This window comes from Schistocerca nitens, chromosome 7 (genome assembly GCF_023898315.1).
Source record: "Schistocerca nitens isolate TAMUIC-IGC-003100 chromosome 7, iqSchNite1.1, whole genome shotgun sequence".
Classification (NCBI taxonomy): domain Eukaryota; kingdom Metazoa; phylum Arthropoda; class Insecta; order Orthoptera; family Acrididae; genus Schistocerca; species Schistocerca nitens.
Window position 1 is genome coordinate 186678456 of NC_064620.1, and position 20409 is coordinate 186698864.

At 43.6% G+C, this 20409-nt stretch overlaps 1 protein-coding gene across 1 annotated transcript in view; it reads left to right on the top strand.

Moving 5' to 3' along the window:
- LOC126195305 (uncharacterized) overlaps nucleotides 1-20409 on the top strand; it is a gene marked incomplete at its 5' end in the record, with an annotated part of 1237647 nt that overhangs the window by 804916 nt on the left and 412322 nt on the right. The window contains one exon of the mRNA XM_049933865.1: nucleotides 18172-18305. Within this exon, the coding sequence (XP_049789822.1) occupies nucleotides 18172-18305 (134 nt within the window). The remainder of the gene's footprint in view (nucleotides 1-18171; nucleotides 18306-20409) is intronic.

The following is a 20409-nucleotide window of genomic DNA, read 5'->3' on the forward strand; positions in this document are numbered from 1 at the left end:
GACAAACTGCAAAAATACTTCAAATGAAAAACTGTTAATATGGACTATAAACCAACTGGCATGGCTGGGCTCCGGCACAGTTTTGCCCAGGTTTCCTGATTGCCTACGCCCAAATGGGGGAGCCATGTACTTATATAATCCTGGGGCTAATTACAAGAGCCATTCCATAAAACATACAGAGGTGTAAAGAACGTTACTGGCACCATTGTGTCAAAGTGTAAAACCTCTTTGCCAAATGCTGCCAGGGGGCAATGTAACGTTCCCTGGCATTTTCACAATTTATTTGTAACACATACGCCGATCTGGGCAAGTTATATATATATATATATATATCTTAATATTACTGAATGTGGTATGAAATATGTTTGTTATTTTTATTATATTTTTTTGTAACATTTCTCTGTATTAGGATAGGAAATTTCTATATTTATTATGTGAATGTAAAAGTGTCAGTATTTGCGGTATCAGCGATATTTGCTAGAAATCGATTTACAAAGAAATGTTAATAATCGTAATAGTCGTGCCGTTGTTTATCTTTGGCATGTGGAGACTCTCTGTCGTTGTATGGACAGAGCAGCTAGTGTGTGGAAGAGCAGCTAAGTGTGTGGACAGAGCCGCTAGTGTGTGGAAGGGTCAGTTGTGTGGACAGAGCCGCTAGTGTGAGGAAGGGTCAGTTGTGTGGACAGAGCCGCTAGAGTGAGGAAGGGTCAGTTGTGGACAGAGCAGCTGGAGTGAGGAAGAAGTGAGGAAGTGTTAATCCTTGATCGCTCTAGCAGACGCGATGTGCAGCTACGCTCGCGCCCATTAGACGCGCCTGATTCATTAACCCGCATTGTGGGCACTAAAGGTTGTGTATGCATCGTGGTTGTCCAGCAGAGTTAAGATGTACTTCTTTTGTATCTGTCGGGACTTAGCCGCCTTTAATTGAAGCGTTACGAATTAATGTGAGTTGACTTGTTGTTTGGGCTAAATATATTAGTATTCATTAAAAGTGTGAATTATTTATGTAAATGAGCATGCCTACGTCATCTATAAATCACATGCGTAATGTAGTAGGTTTGATTAGTGATAAATGTCGGCTTGGCAATAATTAAGACATTTTCTGTTAATTAAAATATTCTTGTGTTCTATGGCTAGTGCCGGGATAAAAGTCAGTAAAAACATTTCACAAAAAGAAAAACCCACTGCATTCTGGAAAGTGTATGCCAAGGCCGAATGATTTAAGAGACTCAGTTCTTATCAAGATAGTACTATCCAATTAATATGAGTGCACGTAATAATTTCCTTTAAATGTACGTAATCCTTAAGAAAGTAAAATTTGTTTTTTTATTACCACACGTAATGAAGAGAGTGGTTCTACAACAAAGTTCGCACTAAGGCAAATTAACTTTTAAGCAAGAAATAAAATTATTATTTCCTTTTTTATTTCTACGAAATTTCAAATCATTCATTCCAGTAATTTCGTTAAAATGGCACCCAGCGTGAAGCTCGATTCAATTTTAAGAGGAATATCATTAAAATGGCGCCCAGCGTGGGGCTCGATTCAATTTTAAGAGAATATCATTAAATGACACAATTTCAGAGACTTTACTGGTCTCATACACATATGGTTTTATGTTAGAGACTGAAGCGACGAGTGAAAATTTGAAGCAAGGTGGGGAGTCCAACCCGGCTCTGCCACTTGCTAGGCAGGTGCCTCAGCCAATAATCCACCTGCCACATCAATTCACACAACTGCATTGATTACACTTCATCCGAATTCTCATTGCCGCCCCAGTCTACTTAAAATTCCCCTTTCATATTTGTGTGACACCAGTAGAGTGTCAAAAATTCTGTCATTTTATTTCTATAAGTACCTGAATTTGGCTTCAGGCTGGATCCCCCATTTACTTTACATGCAGAAAATGGTTCAAATGGCTGAGCACTATGGGACTTAACATCTGAGGTCATCAGTCCCCTAGTACTTAGAAACTACTTAAACCTAACTAACCTAAGGACATCACACACATTCATGCCCAAGGTAGGATTCGAACCTACGACCGTAGCGGTCACGCGGTTCCAGACTGAAGCGCCTACAACCGCTCGGCCTCTGCGGCCGGCTACTTGAGATGCAAATTTCATATTCCAAAACATGGAGAGCCTCGGCAATTCTGTTCGTGTGTAAGGTTCAATTTAAAGGAAACTGGGGCGATAGCGAGAATTTGGATCGGCGAGGAAGGTGCACCATGATAATCCGTGCAGTTGGTGGCTTAATGGCTAACACTCCTGTCTAGTAAGTAGTAGACCCTGGTTCGACTCCAAGCCTGAGTAAAAATTGTCTCTCGCTGCTGCAGCCTTTTTTTTATGGGTCATCAGTCTTCTGACTGGTTTGATGCGGCCCGCCACGAATTCGTCTCTTGCGCCAACCACTTCATCTCAGAGTGGCACTTGCAACTTCCTCAATTACTTGCAGGACGCAAGTCTTCCTCTACAGTTTTTGCCCTCTACCATTCCCTCTAGTACCATGGAAGTCATTCCCCGACGTCTTATCCGATGTCCTGTCATCCCGTCCCTTCTACTTGTCAGTGTTTTCCTCATATTCCTTTCCTGTTCTATTCTGCGCAGAACCTCTCCATTTCTAATTTTCAGCATTCGCCTGTAGCAGCACATCTCAATTGCTTCGATTCTCTTCTGTTCCGGTTTTCCCATAGTCCGTGTTTGACAATCATACAATGCTGTGCTCCACACGTACATTCTCAGAAAATTCTTCCTCAAATTACGGCCTATGTTTAATACTAGAGGACTTTTCTTGCCCTTTTTGGCAGTGAGTGCCACACTGCGTGGGCGTCATCTCATTGTACATCTTGGATTCGCCTCAATGTCAGTGAATTCCTGGCAAATCAGAAACAACATATTGAGTTGCAATCCAAAAACATTAGTAGCAAGTAGCAGCGGCGTGTCTGCAACATATCGCTGAGCGATATTTAGTTTTCATCTCATTTCTTGGCTATTTTTGAAGAGAGAACAAGGCGCGCTAAGTCTGGAGAAGAGCGTCAGATTACCGTTAAAAAGGGAGAGGGGCCAGGTATTCGTCCAGTGCTCTGCCTTGGGCTCAGGTTGTCAGTCATAGGGGCTCTGGAGAAGGGAAGTGGTTTCTCAGGGCACAGAAGTCCGTGGACTATAAGCCCTGACCCTCACTTTGGTGGCAAATACTTTGAAGGTTGCTGCTGCTATGCCATTGCGAGTCCCTAGATTATAATTGGGCCACGGCAAGAAAATTTATTTTTTCAACCTAGATCTTGTCATCCAACCAACTGAGTCTTCCCGCCACCGTGATCAGAAGCGAAGGGATCGACCAATGAGTGGAAGACGGCTAGCAGCTGATAGCATCCTGTTACATGTTGAAATGCATTAATTAAGCCAAGAATGGGAAATTTGTGCAGAGGTCCCCTACATTCATTTAAATAAAGCGAAATTCTCGCTCGTCACTGTAGATGTGGCTAGGAGTCCTCCCCTCCACGTGGAGTTATTCATAAAATTAGGAACTAGTTTGAAGGAGAATTTCGGACATTTGTCGTGGGGAGGCCGTCTAGGGAATTTGTGGTCCAGAGGTAGTCGGGGCCAGACTTCTCTTGCCGCCACCTCGGCTATCTTTATCAGGTGGTGACTGATGAATTCTGGCACACATTTCTCGATCTTTAAGTGAGTGTCGTCGCAGTCTGCATTAGTGCAGTCCACTCCTTGAGTACGTCACAGTTTGTGAGATTTTCTACACAACTGCTTTTGTCTGATCTGTTATACCGTTTAGTCGGTCTTGGACTGGTTTACTTCGCATCAGCGAGCTGCACAAATTAGGAAAGCTTGTAGCGTTTCCGAAGTAGTCTTCTACGTATGTGAGGTTACCTCCTACAGTGTTAGCGGGACATTCATGATTCAACTAAGGTTGTAGAGAGCTTTATGTATCAATATACGAGGGTATTAGACAACTTCGTCTTTGTTCAATTAGTCATTTTACTGTGGTATACATCGAGGTTTAAAATAAATAAATGCCTTACCGTACTAAATTCAGACGATTTGAATCTCAGTGATAAACTATTGCCTACAATTAACCCTGGTTAGCCGAACATCTAAAAGCAAATATAAGGCTAGGATTTCGTATTCGTTTCCTCACTGTGACGGTGTTCCATTGCAAAGCACATGCCAAACTTTTTGAGCTGTGAGGTGATTTATGATGCTAAAGGTAGGGGACTGAGGGAATAAAGAAAAGATAATTAGTATAATTAAGGTTTATATTGTGTCTCTGATTGTGTAAACACTGCAGGTCGACGTATGCTGTTTCTACGATTGGTGCTTGCTAAATATCATACATCATACTGAGTGATGCAGCACATAACCATGAGATTACGAAGTATATGTTGGGCCTGGTAGTTTATTTATTTTGTGTATCTAATGTCAGTGATGGTAATTCTGTGGAAACAACATCTACAGCACATCTGGACGCTATAAGCAGAAACCTAAAACTTGTTCAGTTTTGGATCATTGTATTGATGAATCATTACTCGCTACGTGGAGTTCAAATAATAGCATTGCAAGCCTATTGTTTGAGTTGTGCTAGATTATGAAAGTGCAGGTGCGCGGGGGGACTTGTGAGTGAGTGAGTGTGTGTGTGTGTGTGTGTGTGTGTGTGTGTGTGTGTGTGTGTGTGTGTGTGTCTGCGTTTGAAGTTTCAGGGGTTATCACTACCTATCGGAGTCGTTACCTGTTTATTACAACACAGCCCATTCGAATGGCAACAACATTTTTAATTAGTTCTGGAAACTCTTCCTTCAATTACAGTCGTAAATACTCTACGGTGATAATAGTTCTCTCCGGGATACAGTAGCTACTCATTTAAGTCAGAGGGTTGTGTAACGAGGTTATAAAAATTGACTGACCCCGACTGATGCAAAAGCCAGTTAGGTTACAACAATATTTACAGCTTGGAGCGCTAGTTTCTTCCGTCTCCACTTCCACACTCTCCGATGGTCTTCGCAGATGATTTGCGCGATGAAGGCAACTGAGTTAATGCCTGTAACAAGAACAGAGTCGGTCGTAGGTTGAGTTTTATACATGTGTTTCGTTGTGGAAATGGTGTCACTGGCGGCTTTGTCTCTAGCCCCTCACTCATTACGTTTCGAGACCAGATGTTCGACATCTGGAGTTTCAGTCCTTGGTCACTGATTTCAACTAAGTCCGGTTAGAGCGAGAGTTACATATTACAGAGTTATTAATTCGACATACTTCGCCTCGTACTTTGACTGTTATGTAGACCATTAGAGAATATCCAAGAACACTGTGTATTGAGACGAGATTGGTGATTTTAATCTTGTCATGAGACTCGATAATAAAAAACAGGCGCTTAATTGCGATAGCTTGATTATTATCAGGAAGGATTACGGATGAAAGTTTGATGGCTATATCCTGACGTAAAGTTCACGGTTTCTTGACTCTCAGTCCTCCCGCCTTATGTGATTAATCGGTCATTCGAAAGGATAATTTCAATAGTTCTGCCTGCCAAATATAGCAGAGAGTCACGGCGAAAATGTTGCTTGTGGTGTATTAAGATCCGGTAGTACAGCTGCTGTCTCGTGTAAATTAGTAAAGACGTAGGAGCTCACAAACTCCACGGCACCCCAGTTCTCTGGTATTACCTACCGTAAGGATCTCTCATTCGGGAGAACGGCGATTCAAATCCCCGTCCGAGCATTCAGTCATTTTTAGTGGATTCAAAAATGGTTCAAATGGCTCTGAGCACTATGGGACTTAACATGTTAGGTCATCAGTCCCCTAGAACTTAGAACTACTTAAACCTAACTAACCTAAGGACATCACACACATCCATGCCCGAGGCAGGATTCGAACCTGCGACCGTAGCAGCAGCGCGGTTCCGGGCTGAAGCGCCTATAACCGCTCGGCCACCACGGCCGGCATTTAGTGGATTCCGTAGTTTTCCTAATCCGCATGAGGCATATAACGGGATGTTTCTAACAGGAGGAAATTTGTGAAAATTTCCACTGAACTCTATGCAAAAACTTGTTCTATACATTGGTGTCAACCTAGAACAACCAACTCCAAGGCTTTTAGCATCGATACGATACTCGCCTCTTTTGGGTTCTTAGCAATTGCCATCCACAGCACTCCCCACACACTGAAACGCCCCTCCAAATAATGGCGTCTAAGGATGTTTCTAAAATTTCGGAGAGACGCATTCTTTGTGTGTAGGCGTGGCCAGTAGCACGTATTCTTATGGTCGCACCACAGTATAATTCATTTCTGGATGAGATTTGACGTGGTACTTCCACAACAAGATGCTTGATATAATTTTATTTTTCTCTTTAGCTCTTTTGTAAGTGTGTGTATTTGATAATCATTTTTCATCTTTATATTTTATAGATTTTTAGTTCTGATGATGACACAGTACAGTCGAAACCAGATGTCTGTAATGTATATGTCAAATGCGATCATGCAATTTGTGAACAGTGTTGAGAAGTTTATGTGTGTTCCACTTACGATTTAGGACGGTAAGAGTTCCAGAAGTTTCAGACTAAGAGTCTAGGTTTGAAAAGTGTTCAAGAGTCTCATCCCATTTGCGGGGATGACGCTAGATTGGCCGAGCGAACTATGCTTTTGGGCAGACGGTACCAATGAATGCAACATAAATCATTTCTTGATCGGTGCGTCACCGTAAACATTCTCGCTTCTCTCCGCGTTCCCCGGGAATTCTGCTGCGTCACTCACCTTGCCGACACTCCGTTGCTGGTACTTCACCAGGGCGGGAGCGGTGTCGCCGTCGACGTGTAAGTGGCACGCAGGAGGAGGCAAATCTGTGGCGTTGTGGCGTCAGCCACAGCGTTAGCAATTTACGTGGCCCTAAAGGGCCCGCCGTCAGGGCGGCGAAGAGCACGCTGCCCTCTCGGGAGCGTGTAGCGCGCATCCCGCGCTTCCCTTTATGGCTGGCTGATGGCCACTGCGTCGCTCCTGATGGGCCATAGTCCGGCTCGTCCCACGAGCTCCTGGGACAGGCGGCGAGTGCCCGCCTCGGAGACAGCAGCATGGGGCGTCAAGCCGGTAACTTGCCGCCGTCAGATACTGGCACTCTGAAACAGTGTCGCAACACTGTTTTTACAAAAAGAAAGTCGTTTGTTTTAAAGTAAATATACGTCTTTACAAATACAAACAGCGAAGGCAGGATAGTAAATGGGGAAATCCATACGTATCATAGAACTGGACGTATCTATGCACTGAGGAGACAAGTCGAGGGATGGCGATATGCGCGGCAGTATCGCGTACACAGGGTACAAAAGTGCAGTTGTCATTTGTTCTCAGGTGACTCATGTCGAAAGATTTAAGGCGTTATCATAGCCGCACTACGGGAATTAACAGGCTTTGGACCTGGAATGGAAAATCCATTTTGGGAATTCAGTATCTCCAGATCGACAGCATCAAGAGTGTGCCGAGCGTACCCAATATTAAGCATTACCTCTCACCAAGGACATCGAAGTGGCCAACGACCTCCATTTAACGCCCGAGAGCAGCGACGTTTCCACAGAGTTGTCGGTGCTAACAGACAAGCAACACTGCTGAAATACCCGCAGAAATTAACGTGGGACGTACGACGAAAGTGTCCGTTAGGACAATGCGGCGAAATTTGGCAGTAAAGGGCTGTGGAAGCAGACGACCGATGTGAGTGCCTTTATGAACAGCATGACACCGTCTGCAGCGCCTCTCAAGGGCTCGTAACAATATCGGTTGCACCCTAGGCGACTGGTCAGATGAGTCCCGATTTCAGTTTGTCAAAGCTGATGGCTGGGTTCGATTGTGGTGCAGAGCCCACGAAACCATGTCAATAACACGCTGTGCAGGGTGGTGGTGGTTCCATAACGGTGTGGGCCTTGTTTACAGAGTAATGGGCTAGGTCCTCTGGTCCAGCTTAACCGATCATCGCCTGGAAATCGTGATATTCGGCTATTTGGAGACCATTTTCAGCCATTCATGATCATAAGCCCAAACAACGATGCAATTTTTGTGGGCTGTAATTCACCCGCCTCTCGGCTTTGTTGCCATGTAGGTCCCGTTAGCGGTGCGGTATGTCAGAGCAGATGAAAGCTCAGTGCTACTGTGCTGTATCGAGTGTTCACGTCTGAAAAATGGTTCAAATGGCTCTGAGCACTATGGGACTCAACTGCTGAGGTCATTAGTCCCCTAGAACTTAGAACTAGTTAAACCTAACTAACCTAAGGACATCACAAACATCCATGCCCGAGGCAGGATTCGAACCAGCGACCGTAGCGGTCTTGCGGTTCCAGACTGCAGCGCCTTTAACCGCACGGCCACTTCGGCCGGCCTACACGTCTGAGATCAGTGTCTTGCTGTCCTCATAAAGGTGCCATGACGTGCATTCGGTGGTGAACAACAATGGAAGAGCAACGGCCTACTTTTAGTACTCCTCCGGTCGATGTGCGTAAAGGGCGGAAACACATTAGTAAACAATATAAAATTATCATATCGAATGTACTCAAGGTTTTTACTGATCTGGTCGACAATGAAGAAGCGAGGAATAACTTAAATTTTGCACAAGTTCATAAACTTACTGCTAAAGCGTGTGGTGTCTCCAAATCAACTGTAGGCCTTATTAGCAAATCTGTGTTATTGGCAGAATCTCCAGTCTAGAATGAGTGTTTCGATTCTCCAAGAAAGGGATACAAACGTGAACGGAAATTAACCGATTTTGACGATGTTAACAAAGAGCTCGTGCGTAGTGCTGTACTTGGATATTACAACAGAGGATAGTATCCAATGGCTAAAAAAATACTGGCTCAACTCCGTGAAAACATTAATCACTCGGACTCAGGGACCTCCGTTCTTCGTCTTATCCGCTCCCTTGGTTTCAGATTCAAGATGTGTAAGACGGAAATTATTAATGGAATACAGAGACATTGCAGCATCATGAGCGAAATTTTTGCGTACAATGCATTTCTTGAGTGTTGAAGACATCAGGCCTGTAGCGTACTAGGATGAAACTTGGGTTTCACGGAACCACACCAATAAGGATATATCTCACGACTCCAAAGGAAACGGCGGTTTTAAAGTGCCTACTGGTAGAAGTGTTCGATTAATTATCGCCCACGCTGGTTCATTAACCACGGTCTTCATACCAGAGGCCAAATTTGTTTTCCGTGGTGGGAAAAGATCTTCCCAATCCCATTATCATTCAGAAATGAATGGAGAAGTTTTTAAGATTTGGTTTATTCGACTGTTGTCTGCGTTGGAAGAAGGGTCAATTATTGTGATTGATAAGGCCAGCTACCATACCATTCAGATAGAAAAAATTCCACGTTCAAATTGGCGCAAGGCAGATATTATGGAGTAGTTAAGGAGAAAGAATGTTTCATTTTCAGTCGATGAAACGAAGGCTGAACTCCTATCTAAGGAAGAAATCGTAGGTGCCAAAAAGACACGAATTAGATCAACTGGCAAACGAAATGGGACACCAAGTGGTACGTCTACCACTGCATCACTGCCAGTGTAGTCGCACTGAAGTAAAGCGAGAAGTAGTGAAAAGGAATACTACTTTCAAACTTGCTGATGTCGAGAAGCCAACACACGAAGCTCTTGACAATGTTTACTATTAAAAACAGTCTTGATCACGATTTATTTAACAAGGTGACCGGTTTCGACCACTACTGTGGTCATCTTCAGACCATTGAGTAGGAACCTCTTTCTGTTGGAGTAGTAGTGATTCTCCAACAGAAAGAGGTTCCTACTCAATGGTCTGAAGATGACCACAGTAGTGGTCGAAACCGGTCACCTTGTTAAATAAATCGTGATCAAGACTGTTTTTAATAGTAATTATTTATAAGACATTGATCACTGCTGTTCCCATAATGCATTCAAAAGTAGTTCTTGACAATGTTACTCAGCAGGACTGGGAGAGGTGCGTAAAACACGCAGAAGCATTGCAAGAAACTGATTTCTTGGACCAGGGTTTAAGAGACACCATAGTGCAATCTGTGATGATACACCTGGCTGAAACAAGCGACAGTGAATCTGAAGACACGGAGCCTGAAGATCCTTCAGTTTAGATCAGTGCCACCTATTTAAAATATGACTCGATTTAAATGTCTGTCTATTCATTTCAGTTATAGACGACATGCTGCGAATGTTTTTCCCTTACAGTAGACGACTTGGTGGCGATTATTTTTCTCGACAGTAACTGTCAATTAAAATAAGATTGTCAATTCTGCATTAATTAACAACAGTTTTCCTAAAAACTTCTATCGGATGTCTTTACACTCGGACATAACCTTACTGCATTAGGTTTACTTGTACATTCGAAATTTAACTCCTTTTTTTCATAGAAGGATATACTAGCTGTTTCATAGTAAGGGTAATGCAGTTCATAAAATGACAAAACGTTGTCATGCTTCTGTATCGACTGCATATATAAACGGTGCAGCAACGTCAGAACGGTCCCAGCACCTATTCTGATTCTCCGAGAAGATCATACAAACCTATGATATTTTGACGACATCTACAAAAAGTTAGAACGTAGAATTGTATTACTTTAGTATGACAGAGGATAGTATCCGATGGCTAGAGAATATGCGCAATATCGCGGATGTAATTGGCCTCTGTACGAGATACGATACAATAATGACATCTGAAATGCCACCAAAAAATTATTTTGTAGTTTTCTTGACAACGTTCTCGATGGAAGTTCCTTCGCAGTCCTACAGAACGAAAATTCCTCAGACTACATCTCTCGCTACGCAGTCGGCACAATTTCACACCTGTTATAATATTTTCTTTTTTATCTCAGAATATTTTTATATTTACGAAATAAAAGACGCAGCATATGCATCTGTAAACTTTGAGGAAGTTCATATATTTTTTTCAGTCTAGTTGCATTATTGATTCTATTACTACCACAGGTTGAAGTAAAAAATTATTTTCCTCCGAAATTTCTTGAAACGTTAGTTTTCATTTCTTCCCCTAGCAGCGAGTGAGAATTTTCTTTTGGAAAGTACTCCATCATATTATAGACTAAAAATAGAGTCGCCCAATATTATTTTAAATTTTTAAGAACATTTGAAATTATTACTATGAAAAACCTGGCAGTGTTGTAAGACAGCGAGATTACCTTGTAGCACTATTTTCGTGCAATCCACTATAGTGACAAAGAGCCGGGTAAGCAAGCCGATGGGGCGTAAGTGGGACCCGACCCTGGGTAAAATGTACCAGCTGTGAAGTGCGAGAGAATACTAGTGGCAGTTTCCTGGAGGACAAATGAATTTTATGTCGAAAAACCTTGGAAACTTAACTACTTTTAGTAAGTTAACCAAAAGATGTAAGAAACTAGCTACAAATATTTATAAGAAATAATTTCAGCAATAACATAGTAACATTAAAAATTTTCCTTTGTAGCGAACTATTAAAACGGTCACTGGAACGATATTCAGAGCTCATCAGTACACACATTAGTCCATAGGATTTGGAGAGAACAAATGTGTCCTGGAACAGAAATATTTTTCTGAGGCACTTAAATAGATCAGATGCACTATATAATTCATTATACAACAGAAACCTGTAGCATTAGCCGGCCGCGGTGGTCTTGCGGTTCTAGGCGCGCAGTCCTGAACCGTGCGACCGCTACGGTCGCAGGTTTGAATCCTGCCTTGGGCATGGATGTGTGTGATGTCCTTAGGTTAGTTAGGTTTAAGTAGTTCTACGTTCTAAGGGACTGATGACCACAGCAGTTGAGTCCCATAGTGCTCAGAGCCATTTGAGCCTTTTGAACCTGTAGCATTAACTTCAAAGAAAGCAGAACAACAAACACAAATTATGAATTGGGCAATCAAATAGTAAAATACACTCATTCTGTCATAAACAGTTAATAATGAGTGGTAAAAGGTTGAGAGGTGGCAAGAGACCCCTCTCATATTTCTATATTACGATTTGCCTCTCTAATTGCATGCAGTGAAAAGTTGCTATTCCTTCACATGCGGGCTTCCCACGCAGCGTCTCTCATCACCCGGGTGGTCCGGTGACAGGCGGGCACTGCTGATCTTGAAAGGGTAAGCCGACAGGTGTGAGGGAGTCGAGTGAATGCTTTCCAGACGCCGACATTGTAGAATACCGGCAGACACACTCGGAGGGGCCTGAAGTAGCGGCTGGGCTAGAGGTTCCGTTACTTCGCAGAAACTTAGCGAAAACACTTTATGGCGGGCTACCAGCGAGGCGTGGGATTGACTTGTGTACCCAGGCAGTTGTGGCGGGCAAATTCCCGCGCTTTCTGCAAAATCGTAACTGTGATTGGCTTGCTCAGGGCATAGCTACGTGACTTAGCAAAATAGGCGCAGAAATTGGCGCCAAGAATCTCCATTGGTGGAATGGTAGTGCTCCGGCAATAGAGTGGAATTTTCCGCCGGTTTTCGAGTTGCTGATTGGAACTGTCGTGGGGGCGGGAATGTTCTGTGTTCGGTTTGTACGGGTGCTCTTGTGAGCAGTCGCCTCTCGCCTTTCAGTCGGAGTAGGTTACAACACTGAGCTCTCGCTGCTCTGGACAGCCTGCTTTCCGTTGGCTGTCTAACATACTTTTATTTGATTGTAACTGTTTAACGAAGTTGCTGAAGTTTCGACTTCAACGTAACTTTCCGAGTTCAGCTGGCAATTGAGCGTTCTGTGTACAAGCGGCCTATGTTGTCTGTCTTGGGCAGTTTTGGCTAAAGTTGACTGTATCGGCGTTACTGTGTGACTTCGCCTGTGAAAATCAATCACTGTACCGTCAGTGATTGTGTGGCGAGCCTTCTTCGTCTCCCTCAGAGGCGCATTTGTATTGAAAGGAAGTCTTTAGTCTGGAACAACCAGACCAGGACAATTTGTTTCGGGCTATAGTCGCGACATTATCATCACCACGACGGGACGTCGAAGCAACCAGCCATCGCTTCCAGTACGCCAAATCGTGTCCTTGCAGCTAAGAAGACAGCTTGGTAATGTACGTCCGCAGCAACGGCAAAGCAGGCATTTTTGCTAGGCGATAATCAGAGCTCAGCAGAGCGCGCCTGTTCGTCTTTTCTAACTTTGTTCTATCTAGGGTGTTCATTGTCTGAGTTGTCACTAATGTAGCAGCAATTAATGTTGGGTTAGCTGTGTGTCTCTCTTAAGATTTGAGTTGCAAGGAATTGACTCCACATACCACTTCGTCATAAATGTCACAATCTAGTTTAGGGACAATTTCACCTTCACAGCGTTTATTTGAGTATCCAATTTGAGCCAATTTGATGTATTGTAAATGTTTCATGTGTTTTTGTTTATTATTTTGTGTTTATTCTTAATAAATCATATTGTTATTTTGGACAGAAATTTCATTCTGTTAATCGGTAGAGCAACCCTATCATTTCTCACTAGGTTAGTGCAACCTTCCTTTATTTAACTTATTTATCAAATTAAATTATTGCAGGTGCCAAACTCTTTTCTACTCCACTTGCAGGGTTGATTACAGTCAGTTCGCGTATCTTTTTAATCCATGTGCAACAGCGAAAGTCGGAGTTAGAATAGGGGGAGCTTAGAGCATCATTTACATATGTAGATTCTAGAAGAATTTAGTGTTAAATACACTGCTAGCCCCGGCACCTCGCAAGGTAATATTAGACATTTCACTGCTCCTCCAATTGAAAATTACATGAGCAATCATTTACTATAAAAATGAGAAGAATTAATGGGAGGCAGACAAGAACAGGTAATGCATGTAAAAATGCACACCACCAAGTTTCAAAATAAGCTTTCTGCTGGAACACATTGGTTTACACTGGCGAAAAGTCCACAAGCATCACGAATGCACGACGTTAACACATGAAACGTATTATAATATCAGCCAAGGAATCAGTCTAAAATGTCTACCAGATCTTGCAGTCACATTGCCTTTCGATTTCCATGGAGACACGGACATCCGTATCCAACAAACAGATGAAAGATAGACCAAAATGACACTGCCCCGACAGCTTTGCGCCCTTCTGATAAATCACAGTACAAGCCCTGTCCATACTCGATAACTTACACGGGGTAACATGGTCACAATATTCTTCACCCGCCAACAGCGAAAACCACGGTGAAGAGGATCCACTGAAAGCTTGCTACAGCTTCGTTCCTCAGCTCATCCTGCCCACCAAACCGGCCACCACGCCCGGAGCCGCCACACCGGATGGCGCTGTGCTCCAACGGCAACGTGTTAGACAAAGATCATAAGAATAGTGATATCAATACATTGCAAGAAAGCCGACACAGCTCATAAAAGTTCGTGTTCAGTAGGGATGAAGAGTGTGGGTACAATTAGAAGGCTATAATGTGTTGTAATGGAGATTTACGTACATGTTAGGATTGATAAACACTGTATAACAAGATCCCTCGTCATCTATATAACGGATCTTAGCACTCAACTAATTTCGGGGATTTTATGTTAAATCACTTATGTAGTCATAAACACACTCGATATACATAGAAATAAAAAAAAAAAATTACAACAGCGACAAAGAGTTGAGTGACATAAATGAAAGTGGAAAGAAGACTTCGAAAGATGCCAAGCCCTTATTGGCTTGTCCTATTACTTTTTTTTTAACATTTTTCTCACTCGGAAGGTCATCAGTGGGAGCAGGCCAGTTAGGTTATGGAATAACGTGTGACCGGGTACTGGGAGCTCTACATTCATTTTCTCTAATTATATTGGCTGTTAGCTCTGGTCTTCTTTCTGTATTTTTGTTCTGAATCAGTGATTATGGTCTCTCTGCGAGGAGCGGTGCGCTTGAGCCGCGTGTGGTCGGGCCGGAGAGTTCCCAGAAAGCGGCTGTCGGTGACAATAGCGGGGTGCCGACAGAGGCGACCCCTGGGGAACGGTCGGCGGTTCGCCTTTGTATCACAGACGAGAGGCCCGGCAGAAGTTTGGTGCGACTGGCTGGCACCTCGCAAAATAGTTTTCTACTGATTACGGCGTACTGGTCGCCATCTCGGCGCCAGGCATGTGCATTGTGAGGGGCGTTCTCAGAACTCGATCTCTGCCACTATGACGTAGCAAACGGGTGCTGTTCGCAGCCTATGGAGCAACCCTTTGCTGACAACAGTCTCGTCTATCCCCGACCCAACTCCAAAAGTTTTCGCAGTACCGCTGACGCTCTCAGATATGCTCACCATTACACTGTAGCCACACCTTGCATTTTTGCGTTTGTGAAATTATAGATGAATAATCTTACTCGATCGCTGTTCCACAGCGTAGTAGACTTTCAGTGTATTTCAAATTTCATACTGCTGTAGCCACACCTTGCATTTCTGCATTTGTGAAATTATAGATGAATAATCTTACTCGATCGCTGTGGAACAGCGTAGTCGACTTTTAGTGTATTTCAAATTTCATACTGCTCACAACAGATAGTAGGAGACCGTACTTAAATACAAGCTCTTTCTCAGCTACCTATTTTTGGCTATAATATTACAGAATCATTAAGTTGTGTATTGAATTTTCTGTGTGTAGTAAGATAATAAATCTGATAGTGGTACCCAATATGATTATTATTCCTGTAGTTATGGTACGAAGTTTAATATCCTGTTCTGTGGCATAGATTTTTGTGGGATATTTATTGATCAAATTATCACCAAAATAAACTACGACAAAGGCGTCAACTCTTGAACTGGGCCCAAATAATTTCTTCCAGTGCTAATTATTGTTCGTCACGTGACAGCTCAATAGGGAGGGGATGAATGTATTTGCCCTTCAGATACAGAGTTATATGAAATCAGGTGAACATCTTACCTCTCCACCGTGACACCTCACAACGGATAAAAAGTAGCGCTAGAAGTGCCACTATGAGAATATAAATTAGGTTTGCTTTAGAAGCACGTTGTAACTGTCGTGAGCATTAGTTTATTTGAGAATGGACGCAGTGAGTTGATGTCAGTCACGAATGCCTTTGAAGGGACAAAGAATCCAATATCAACATCACAGTGAGTTTCAACGAATTCGTGTAATACGTCTTCGTGGAGCTGGATGCTCCTTCTGCATTACTGCAGAAATACTTTGCCAGAATGTAATCACTCTCCCTGAACGCCGGCAGCGGTGATCACGAGAATGTATGGTCTCAAGAAGACCGGACTCAAGAGAGCGATGCGGCACCACCGAGAGCGTCGTGTTTGACATATGGCTCTGACTTGTCGTGCTGCACCTGCAGCAGCAATTTCATCACCAGTGGGCACCACAGTGACACAACGAACCGTAAAAAATCGTCTACTTCAAGGACAGCTGCGAGCCAAACGCCCTGTGGGATGCGTTCCACTGACCCCGAACCACCTTCATTTGGTGTCAAGCGAGAGCTTACTGCGGGATTAGCCGAGCGGTCTAAGGCGCTGAAGTCAGGGACTGTGCGGCTGGTCCAGGCGCACTTTCGAGAACTCCCTCGGGCATGGGTGTGTGTGTGTGTGTTTGTCCTTAGGACAATTTAGGTTAAGTAGTGTGTAAGCTTAGGGACTGATGACCTTAGCAGTTAAGTCCCGTAAGATTTCACACACATTTGAATTTTTTTTTTTTTTTTTTTTTTTTGTGAGCTTACTGGAGGCTGCGTGGTGGTCTGTTGTGTTTTCTGGTGAACGCTGGTTCTGCATCGGCGCCAGTGATGGTCAGAAGGCCAGTTGAGGACCTGAAACCAACCTGTTTGCATGCGAGACACGCTGGGGCTTCATCTGGAGTTATGGTGTGGGGTCCGATTTCGTATAACACCAGGAGCACTCTCGTGGTTATCTCACGCACTCTGGTAACAAATTGGTAAGCGAATCCGGTAAACAGGAAAACGCTCGCCAGCATGAAGCTGTTGTAACACAACGTGCTCTACAGAGCGTCGACATATTGCCTCCAGCGTCATCCCCAACCAGCATTAACCGTCTCTGTACTGACCGACCAAGTGGAACATTCATTAACTCCATCGCACAAATTGACATCCGGCATCTTGTTAGTAGGCTGTTTAGAATTTTATGTTGGTAACGCCACGTAGCGGTCTGTATGAAAATCACTGACTGTGCTGTGTGCAGTCTGTAGCTGGTTGGACTCATTGTTGGAATATTCGCTTGTGTGCTGTTGGGCTGTTGGATGTGAACAGCACGTAGCGTTGTGCAGTTGGAGGTGAGCCACAAGCAGTGGTGGATGTGGAGAGAGACATGCCAGAGTTTTGAGCAGACGATCTGGATGTGTGTCCGTCAGAAAAAGGAAATTTGTTTAATTGGATGTCACAAAAGTATACATGACTTTTGAACGCTATTAAGGTAAACACATTGTTTGTTCTCTATCAAAATCTTTCATTTGCTAACTATGCCTATCAGTAGTTAGAATCTTTTATTTAGCTGGCAGTATTGGCGCTTGCTGTATAGCAGTAGTTCGAGTAACGAAGATTTTTGTGAGGTAACTGATTCATGAAAGGTATAGGTTATTGTTAGTCAGGGCCATTCTTTTGTAGGGATTATTGAAATTCAGATTGTGTTGCGCTAAAAAAATATTGTGTGTCAGTTCAGTGATGATTACAATAAGTAAAGAGAGAACTGTCTGAGTACGTTCAGTTTTACTCAACTGTCAGCTACGTTATCAAATAACGTGGAAGTTTAGCGGTACAGTCATTCACAGTTTTTCAAAGGGGGCGTTCCAATCGGTATAACACAATGGATACACGCTTACATGCTTGCATTAAACATGCTGGTGTTTACACCGGTTCTTACTGCATCAGCATTTCACATTTTCAATGGCTTATCACGCGCTTACATTAACTCGTGATCTCACGATGTTAATCACTTCCATATTTTACCCAGACGCATTAATTATTTTTTTGATGTTGCGATTTATTTCTGTTAGTGTACTACAAACACATTATTATAATAATTTCCACAGAATACATAGTGCATGCTTGCATAGCTCCGTGTTTTTCATGTCTGTCTCTGATAGTAACTGCTTTGCAGGGTCAATGATGATTGTGGTACTGGTGTGAGGACTGTGAATCACTCGTGTCTAGTGCCTCGGATAGCCCCTTTTCCCTCTGGCTGTGATGCTGCGCGGTGGCACAGAACTAGATGGTGTGTGTGTGGCTCTCGTGAGTGTGCTGAGGTAACGTATTGTGTTTTGTGTTGCAGACCACCCGGAGGGAGAGCCACGGATGTTCGTGGAGAAACCGCGCTACGCCGTCGGCGACACGCTTCGCGCCAACTGCTCGGCGCCCGCCTCCAGCCCGCCCGTCAACCTCACCTGGTTCCTCAACGACCGCAAGGTAGGTCAGACACGCCGGCTGCTGCCGCCGGCAGGAGCTTCACTCTCACGAATACGTTACGTAACACGCTGACCATTCCTTGTATCAAGCACACTCGTAGATGAAGGCAGCATTCGTAGCCACCTCAAATTTCTAGCAGATGATGCAGTAATACATATTGAAGTAATACCTGGAAAAAAAGTACTACTGAAGAACGGCACCGGTATACAGCCTAATTTAGATGCGGTTTCATAGTAACGCAGTGTTCAAAATGTAAAATTTTGCATTTCACAAAACGCAGAAAAGCACTGCTCTATGATTATAGTACCAGTGAGGCGCATCTGGTATCAGCCAATCCTACGATAATCAGAGGCTAACAGTCTGTGGGATATGAAATGGAATTATCATATAGTCTCAGCCGTAGGTAACGCAGGTCATTGGGTCATTGACTGGATGCAGTCGTTCTATTGCAACGGGGCCCACGTCCTATCATTAGCTTTAGGCGAAGGTGTGGCCTGCCATGTGCAGTCAGGACTTTGGCGATAATGTACCTTGAGGTCTGATAAGTTAGCTTTAAGGGAGAGGGAGGAAGTCTCCTAGTATACTTAGCACAGGCGATTTTGGGACAGAGAGGAGAAGTTTATGGGCTTTATAGGGAGTGAAAAAGGATGCGAGCACTTAAAGATAATATTTAAGAACAATTAATCTAAGAGGCGTCTTACAGTGGCTTTATACGAGGAACGTTTAGTAAGTAATACAAACACTAAAAAAAAAAGGTAGGTTTTGTTCACGATTCCAACATAGCACATTATTACACATACTTTTGACTACATAACGCTATTTTTTTAACATAATATCCGTTCAGTGTGATCCCATTACGCCACCTTAGAGGGAGGGCCTGCCTGTCCGCATAGTATCACTCTACTAGTACTAGCCGACGTCGGAGTCAAAGCTTCGCTGCATCAATAACCCACCATCATTCACGTTACGCAGCGTGCATCCTTCAGTGGCTAAACAGATCCGCGCTGTAGGGTATATCTTTGAATACCCCAACTACTGGATCAATTTGGCAGCACTACAAACAGAGACGTCCTAGTGGTCCAACAAACTGATTGACTGTGATCCGTCGCTCAACTCGAATGAGAGTTCCCGCACGTTCCAAAATTGCAAGAGTCACTGCTGTGGCTGGCCGGTCGGCATGCGGGGAATCGGACTGTCTTGCACGACTTTGTTGCGATAATGGCAGACGCCTAGCCCAACGACTCACCATCCTTTGTTAACAGCGAGCTCACCGTAGACATTCTGCAGTGCCTTTGAATATCTGCGATGCTCTCGTTTTCGACCAAAAGGCACTCAGTGACAGCTCTGTGCTTGGAACACAGCACCGTTACAGATGCTATTTTGAAGGCTACGTATATCGCTGCCGCCTATCATAACTTCGTGGGTCGATAGGGAATGAAGTGGGAATATTCAACGATAAGCCACAACAAATTCCGCATTTTGTCAGCCGAAATTGGAGAAGGGAAAAAAACGTATTGCATTACTTATCTTTACATAACAACGATTACTCCCCAACACTCTCTATGTTAGTCGTTTCCAACAATTTACGGTTTTCCAGTTCTATCTTTCGCTGCCAGTACCGACCACTCTGTTCTCACAATACTTTACCTACAGTAGTTCCTTCCTATATTCCGACACACAGAAAATATACTGTTCCTTGTTGCTAATACTAAGACGAACTCTACAGAGCTTGTTCTTTACTGACAGGCACAAAATGCAACATGATCACTGTTACTAAAGTTAAAATCTTCTGGGTTGTTAGGCAGCGTCGTATTTCCTCTAAAATAATCGACGTATGGATCCCTCTGCTAGAAATTTCTTCAGGATCTTCGGGTGTCCTCTATTGTCAGAGACTAGTGCCGCGCTCTCTTATAAAGGGCAGTTTTCCCGCGTTTGTGCTGGAGAGGTCTGAGTACTGGTTAAAATTCTTGTGGCGATCATTGGTGGGCCAACGTCATAGGCTAGTATACCTGCACTTATGCAGAAGAAGGGTGGTTATTGGCCAATCTCTTGCGGATACTACTGGTGGCCCGTCGTCATTGGACAGAAAGGCACTATTCCACAC